Source organism: Monoraphidium neglectum, assembly GCF_000611645.1.
Source record: "Monoraphidium neglectum strain SAG 48.87 unplaced genomic scaffold scaffold00381, whole genome shotgun sequence".
Lineage (NCBI taxonomy): Eukaryota > Viridiplantae > Chlorophyta > Chlorophyceae > Sphaeropleales > Selenastraceae > Monoraphidium > Monoraphidium neglectum.
The window spans coordinates 1-7,617 of NW_014013247.1; the positions used below are offsets into that span (position 1 = coordinate 1).

The 7,617-nt window shown below is 63.8% G+C and overlaps 2 protein-coding genes across 2 annotated transcripts in view; both read left to right on the forward strand.

Moving 5' to 3' along the window:
* Positions 1–397: 397 nt before the first annotated feature.
* MNEG_3131 (lecithin:cholesterol acyltransferase) lies at positions 398–3,434 on the forward strand (the record flags this gene model as incomplete). Its single annotated transcript, XM_014048388.1, has 6 exons — positions 398–721; positions 1,412–1,785; positions 2,051–2,093; positions 2,400–2,468; positions 2,765–2,928; positions 3,266–3,434. The coding sequence occupies 6 exons, from the start codon at positions 398–400 to the stop codon at positions 3,432–3,434; spliced, it is 1,143 nt and encodes a 380-aa protein (XP_013903842.1).
* A 2,087-nt stretch (positions 3,435–5,521) lies between these two features.
* Positions 5,522–7,617, forward strand: part of MNEG_3132 (Chavicol O-methyltransferase) — a gene marked incomplete at both ends in the record, with an annotated part of 3,415 nt that continues 1,319 nt past the window's right edge. Inside the window, 7 exons of the mRNA XM_014048389.1 lie at positions 5,522–5,666; positions 5,861–5,986; positions 6,164–6,246; positions 6,492–6,666; positions 6,867–6,995; positions 7,166–7,260; positions 7,484–7,588. Of these exons, the coding sequence (XP_013903843.1) occupies positions 5,522–5,666; positions 5,861–5,986; positions 6,164–6,246; positions 6,492–6,666; positions 6,867–6,995; positions 7,166–7,260; positions 7,484–7,588 (858 nt within the window). The remainder of the gene's footprint in view (positions 5,667–5,860; positions 5,987–6,163; positions 6,247–6,491; positions 6,667–6,866; positions 6,996–7,165; positions 7,261–7,483; positions 7,589–7,617) is intronic.

A 7,617-nucleotide genomic window follows, 5' to 3' on the forward strand; every position in this document is an offset into this window, starting at 1 on the left:
CCCCCGGCCTCCAGGGGAGACGCGAGACACCACTGAGCTGGCAGGCGGCCTGGCCTTCCTGTTCGACTCATATCTCTCGAAAGCCGCGCGCGCACAGGTCTTGGGGACCCACCACCGCCCTGCGCAGCACCCATAGAAACGTCGCTCGCTGCATAAAGGGGGGGGGTGTCAGGGCGGGAGGGGACAGGATGCCCCGCCCCAGCCCCAGGGGTCGCGCCGACGCCGTGCGTTGCTGGAGCATCGCCCCTCGCACCATGTGTGCACGGCCTCTCCTCGCCCCCCTGTCCCCGGAAGCGACCGTGCTGGCCGTGCACCAAGTATCAACCCGTGACTGCCCCCGTCCTTTGCGCCCCGCCGCCCCGCGCAGCTGGCGCGCAGCTGGGGCAGCCTCCTGGCGATGCTGCCCGTCGGCGGCGACCGCGTCTGGGGCAACGCCACCTGGGCGCCCGACGACGTGTCATCACCGGAGCTCGTCGCCGCCGGCCGCAGCTTCGGGGGCGTCGTGGCGCGGGTGGACACGGAAGACGCAGCTCTCGGCGATGCAGCGGTCTCCAACGACACCGGTGCCCTGAGCGCGGCGAATCTGGAGTTGCTGAAAGCGACGCTGACCGACTGGGTCAGCAGCTTCGGGGCGGCTGCCAAGGCGGGGCCGGCGGCGGGGGAGGCGGCGGACAAGGGGGGAGGGGGCGGAGGCGAGGAGGCAAAGGAGGCCAAGAAAGAGGTGAGCCTTATGGGCTGCGGTTTATGTGTTTGTGTGTGTGCGCGCTTGCATGTGTGTGTTTTTGGAGTATGTGTGTGTGTGTGTGTGTGTGTGTGTGTGTGTGCCTATGCGTGTGTGTGCGTGTGTGCATGCGCACACGTGCATGTGCATGGGAGCGGGTGGGGGTGGGTGCGTGGGTGTATGGTTTCACTCAGGGGTTGATGTGAAATGCCTGGCCTTGCAAGGTTAAAAGGTTCAATGTGAAGGGGATCGCGGCGCTGCTTCAGTGTCAAGGGGGTGGCGGCGCTGCCTTGCCAAGAAGGGCGTCTCGAGCCACACGGCAGTGTCCCCCCGTGCCCGCCAGGATGCCGCGACTCGCCCACCGCGCCCCCAGCCGCCCCCCCTTGGCAGCCTGCACCCGGCTGCTTGTCCTGCTGCTGGCGAGTCGTGGAGGGGCAAACGAACACCGCTACTGAGCCCCCTTAGTTTGCACACTAGCATTCAAATCTGCCATCCTCGTTGCACCCATTCTCTCCCTCACACGCGCACTTGTGTGTCTGCACGTGTGAAAACACGCATACACACTTGCGCACACTCACATGCATACACACACTCCCTCTCTCTCACTTTCTCGCGGACAAAAACACACACACACACACACACACACACACACACACACACACATCGTGTGGCATTCCCATGCGTGTGCAGTTCCTGGACGTGAACCAAGCCGTCGCAGCCCTGGCCGCCACCGCCGGCCTCCAGTTCACCCGCAACATGCAGAATTGGTCCGCGGCCGCCTCCCACCTCGACCTGTCTGACGTCATCAGGCGTCACGAGGAGGTGGAGGCAGAGCTGGAGCGCAAGCGCGCCGCGGGCGAGTGCGCCGCCGCCGCCGCCGGCCAGTGCGGCGGCGCGGCGGGCGCGGGTGACGGGGACGCTGATGCGGTCGCCGCGGCGATGTCGATGGGAGAGCGGCGGCGGGAGAGACGCGCGGAGCGTGCCCCGCGGCGGCCGGCGGTGCCCATCGTCGACGTCACCCGGCGGCCGCTGCCCAACGCGCCGTCCTTCTCTCTGTACTGCCTGTGAGTCTGCGGCCCCGGGGACTGCATTTGGGCAGCGCGTTGTGAGTGTAAACCAGGCGGTTGTGGCCCAAGCATTCATGTATGTGTCTGCAAGAGGCCGGCGCTGCCCCCCCTGGAAACGCCCATGCGCGCCGTGTCCCCCGCTTCAACTGACTGAATCCTGTCGGGGTCACCCATCCAGCGGCCCTGCCTCTGCATTGTCCTGTGACCCTGCTGACCTTTCTCTGCTGCTTGGACGCTCCGCCCCCCCCACCTTACCCCCCAGATACGGCATGGGCACCCCCACTGAGCGTGGCTACCATTTCCTGGTGCGCCTTGGCTGAACGGATTTTCAGCTTTTGGGGCGGTCATACAGTTTCAACGGCAACGCCGCGGCTGCACCACGCGGGGCGGTTGCTTGGCGCGAGCATGGCGCCGACTGGCTGATGTGGGTGCGCGGTGTTTGACTGGCACGGCCTGGTTTGGGGCTTTGCTGTGCGTTGGCCTCCCGCCAACACCACAGCCGAGCCTCACCATGAAGTTTGCGACCATCAACTCGAATGCCCAGCCACTGCACACACGACACACGGTTGGACAACCCCGCCCCTACATGTGCGCGTGCCGCCGGCCCGCAGCGCACCAAGCGCCAGAACTTCACTGAGTGGAGCATCAACAAGGTGGCCAGCGACCCACCCACCGGCCTGGTGCGCGGGGATTGCATTGAGGGGTGCAGGGGATCGCACCCCTCAAATCGGCCCTTGCCCTCGCCGCCGCAGCTGGGCTTGGGGCACAGCAGGGCAGGGTCTCCGTCGCATGCAGCCGAGCGGCGCCGGGCAGGGCAGCGCCAGCACGGCCGCGCGACGTCGCCGGCCGCCGCGGCGCGCCTCCGCCCGGCCGGCCGCTTTGTCCGTGCTGCCGATTGATTGCCTCAGGCTTCAGTGCTTTCAGGGTTTAGGCGTCAGGGCATGGGTGTTACCTCCTCTCCTCTTTGCCCCTGCAGGAATCTGGCTCCCAGCTCAGCGACGGCGACGGCACCGTCCCGCTGCTGTCCCTGGGCGCGCTCTGCGAGGGCGGGTGGCGATCGCAGAAGCTCAACCCCGGGGGGTCCAGGGTGGTGGTGCGGGAGTACCCCCACGACCCGGTCTACTCCATCACAGACCCGCGGTGAGGGCCGGGCAACAGTCTGCCGCGGCCGGCTCAGCAGCAATTCCACAAATCTGCGCGCTTCCTGGCTGGGGCGTAATGGTTTGCCGGTGACAGCAGGGCTCGGTTGGGCCACGGTTTGCATTCCCCAGCTGTTGCGCCCGTGCCCTGCTGGCTCGCCGTGCTGCTTGGCGCGGCACGCATGCCCGTGTCCCGGCTTTGCACCCCGTCAGGCGCGAGGCTACTTGCAGGGGAGATCGCTCTGCAGCTGTTTTTTGGGGGGGTTGCGCTCCACAAATGGCCGATTGGCTCACGCACACGCGCACCCTTTCGCCCCTGCCGCGCCCCGCCCTCGCAGCGGCGGCCCCGGCGCGTCGACGCACGTTGAGATTCTGGGCCATGACGGCGTGCTGGCTGACGTGCTGAGGATCGTGTCCGGCGCGGCCGACGACGGCGGTGACGAGGAGGCTGTCACGGACCGCCATCACTCCACGATAAAGGAGATCGTGGCCAGGATCGAGTGGTAGCCGTAGCTGGGCCTGGTCGGGGGTTTCGTGGTGGAGTGGAAGCCCGGGGGGCGCTGAGATCTCGTGATCTTTGCGGTGGCCGCGAGGCTCTGGTTGCTGCTGGTGGGCCCTGGCGGTGACCGGGGGGCGGGGGGAGGGGTGGTTTGGGGCCGCCGTATCGTTGGTGGTTGATGGTTGGTGTTGCTCAGCCGCTGCACAAATCGCAGCAGGCGGGTGTGAGCAATGTACGCCATGCATGTCGAGGGCGCTTCCTTTTCATGTGGTGGTGGGCTTTTTGAATCTTCCAAGGGCTTCAAACATGACACCGCAATTGCATGTGCAAGGCGCATTTGCTTTCGGGCAACGCTATACTTTGGCCCAAGCCTTGATGTCGTTAGAAAGCGGGGTGTTTAAAGTCAACCACACTGAAATGCTCACCTCAAGGCATGCAGCTTGCACTCAATATCACTACGCTGCTGACAGCCACTCTTCCGGTCTGGCATCAACGACCATGCCTGATTTCAGTCTGTAAACACTGGCAAACGCTCATCTCACCGAGTTTGACCCGACCCCAGGGGCTTGATGACGGCGGGTTATGGCACCGATATTCGGCGCAAGGTGCGAATTTTACGCCGCACCGCAAGCATGCATGCATGGCGTTCATAAGCACCAATTGAGTGTCCTGCGTTCTTGTCACCACCACAGTGGCCTGAGCAGCGGGGAAGATGCCAGGCCGCATGGAGTCACACGTCACAATTGCAGCAGCGGCACGTGTCACTTGGAGAAATAGCTGTGCGTGCGCGCGTGCGCGCGCGTGCATGCGTGCGCGCGCTCGCATGCGCACATGCGCGCCCGCATGTGCGCCTGCATGCCTGTGTGTGCGTGCGTGCGGGCGCGCATGCGCGCGCACACACCCCAACTCCCCAACTCAGCAACCACGCGCAGTTCATTGCTGAGAGCACAAGCAGCAACTGGGACGTCCTAGAAGATGCCGGGCCCTCACGTCATCAAACAGTCTTGTCTTGTCCGACAGGCCAGACAGATCAGCAGGTCGCGCAACGCACTGCCACTGCTGCATCTTGGGCTGTCGTCCCACAAAGCCCGCCGCCACACAAAGCCAGCGCCCCACTGGAATGCACGTTGCACCACAAGCCCAGGGTCACCCCCACTCACCTACGTGGCAGCTGACGCCCGCTGACGACATGATGAGTAACCCGGCATGATGCTACAAATAGCGGCCTGGATGCTGGTGCGCTCTGATTTCTTGGCCTGTGTTTGCGCCCTTGTTGAGTTAGCGAGGTCCAGGCGCAACAATCAGCAGCACCGAGCCAGCTACAGAGCACGGCCTTGCGTCATCGCCAGGCCGCCAGCGGCGTTGTGTCACTTGGCGCCGACGCCGTTGCCACCTTGCATCCTTGTTAAGTTAGCAGATACTGCTTAAATTTCCTGGCGATTTGGCTGTCCGCAACTAATTTCGCGCTTTCGCCGGCTTGGTCACGCTCGCGCACTGTCTGTCTGTCGCGAGTGGCATCTCACCTCTGAAATCTGCGGGTTGCAGTGTCAGGCCCACCGCGGGGAAAGCCGACGCACAGCGGTCACCGCTGTGGTAGCGCACACCTCGACCCCGGCCTTGCGGTTTGCTCACTGCCCAGCAGCATCATGGCCTCCCTCCCTCCTTGGCCCGTCTTCACTGCAGCCAACAGCAAGAGCGCTGCGGTGAGCATGCGGCAGCACTGGAGGGCACGCATACAGCGCTGGGGCGAATACGATCTGCCAGCAAAGGTATGCCCGCGCAACCTCGACCATCCTGCTGGCACATCCCTGCAAAACCTGCCTCGCGCACCGAACAGCTCGAGGCCGAGAGCCAAGCGCTCATCCCAAAGCCCAGCCTGATAATGAAGATATGCGCAGGCCGCAGCCTCTGTCGAGTGAGTATTGAGACTCGGGGGCGGCCGCCTGAACAGTGGCACCTAGAGGGCTTCCACTCTATTCTTGGGCAGACGCTGCGCGACATACGCATGCTCGCTGCTGTTGCAGCTGCTTGGCAGCAGCCTGTGGCACACATGCACACACACACATCTTTACACACACACCGCATACCCCAGATCATGGAGATCATGGCGCAGCTGGACATCCCTGACAAGCTGGCCGCCGGCCCCAGGACAGCAGCCCAGGTTGCCGAGGAGGCCGGCTCCAACCCAGAATTCACGCTGCGCCTGCTGCGCGCCGCTGTGGCCGGCGGCCTGCTGAGCGGTGCGATCAGGGGCATTCCTGCGGCCGACTGGGCATGATTTTGACCGGCCCTGTTGCCATGCGGGGTGCATGGCTGACTTGATTGCACCAGGATCAACCCCAAGTCTGCTCGACAAAGCTGCCTGAACACATATTGCAATCGAAGCTTCATTCAATACTCTTTTGGTCCCCAACCAACAAACAACGCCCGACAGCTGAGCGCCAGGAGGGGGAGCTGCTCTTCAGCAACAACGCAGTCAGCGAGCACCTCACCACCAGCCACCCCGCGTCCATGCGGGGGTTCGTGCGCCACTGGGCTGCCGACTGCTTCAGTGCATGGGGTGAGGGGCCGGGGTGTGGGGTGGCAGGTGTCAAGCATCGCTGTGCACAGTCAAGCTTTGCAACGAGCAGCTATTCTGTGGCAATGGCCGTGCACTTGTTTTGCGCGCCCGCTGCAGTACGCATCAATAGGGGCTCCAGTTGTGCACGTCTTCACCAGTCGCACGCCCCCAACTCAGGCACCCTGGGGGAGACTGTGGTGGACGGCAGGCACAACTTCCCAAAGGCAAACAACGGGCAGGAAGTGTGGGACTACCTAGCGGTGAGCACCCCGGCCGCCTCTTGCTTCCCACAGCTGTTGCTGTCTGCACAACGGGCAGCGTTGAACTGGCTTGGGTCACTCCTGTTTGCTACCCCTGTGTCGTCATGGCAGTTGGAAACCTTCAACTCGCAGCCCAGGGCAGCAGCCGTCCATCCTTGTGTGTCGAATGCATCTTCATCTTCACTCACCACCACGCACAACTGCGGATGCCAGTCAGCTGCGTGTCAACACTCGTTGTTGCACAGGAGCGCCCCGAGAACCAGGAGGACTTCAACGCGGGGATGAAGTCCGTGGACGGCCTTGGGCTGGCCGCCCTCATAGCAGACTTTGACTGGGAGCGCTTTGACCGCTACATTGACGTTGGAGGCGCGTTTGGGTCGGTACTCAACGCCCTGCTCGTGCACAACCCCAAGGCCCACGGTGAGGGGCTGCTGCTTCGTTGACATGTGAAAGCAGGAACCATTGATCGGCAGAAGGGTAGGCTTTGACCCCGCCAAGGATGGGGCATGATCTCTCAGGAGGCAGGGTTACATTGACTGAGTAGTGACTGCGCTGCATCAGCAAGCATGGCAAGACGGTTGGCATGTCTGAGCTCAAGCACCACCTTGAACCTCGCACAGGGGTCCTGTTTGATCAGCCGCATGTGGCCACCGCAGCCGAGGAGGGCTGGGCCGCACGTCATAGCCACTACCCTGGCGGCGCAGTGCCCGCGGAGCGGGTCGACTTTGTGGGGGGCTCGTTCTTTGATGGTGAGTGAGGGCGCCACGGTTGTCCTTGCAGGGTCACTGAGGTGGGCGTTCCGAAAAAATACTTTGTGGTGGTAGAGCGTGATGGCTGACGGCAGAACCTCGCTCCCGGCCGACCCGCTCGTTGCACCTGCCAAAAACCGTCGCGCGCCACTTCCAACGTGCTCCTGCAGCGTCAACGCTGCCCCAGGGCAAGCCGGGCGACGCGTTTGTGCTGCGCAACGTGCTGCACGACTGGTCTGACGAGGACAGCCTCAGCATCCTCAAGGTGTGTTATGGGGGGAAGGGGGTGCAGGCACGAGCTGCATGCCGCCGCCTGATTGCGTTCCCCCCCCCATGCACCTCTGTTAATCAAGGGCACGGTTGAGAGGCACACCCCTGCGGTTCAGCTCAGCCCAAATATATGCCACTTGGTCTGTGGCACCACCCCTGACATGACGCATGGAATTGAAGCCAAGTACCATCACTCTTCCCGCACTACATGCCCGCAGGCCCTGCGCTCCGCCATCGGGTCCAGTGGCGCGGCCCTGGTGCTCCTGGAGATGTCACTGCTGGACGACGTGGGGGACCCCATGGGCTTCGCCCGCTACCACATGGTGCGGGCCACCCCATCCCACCCCCCACC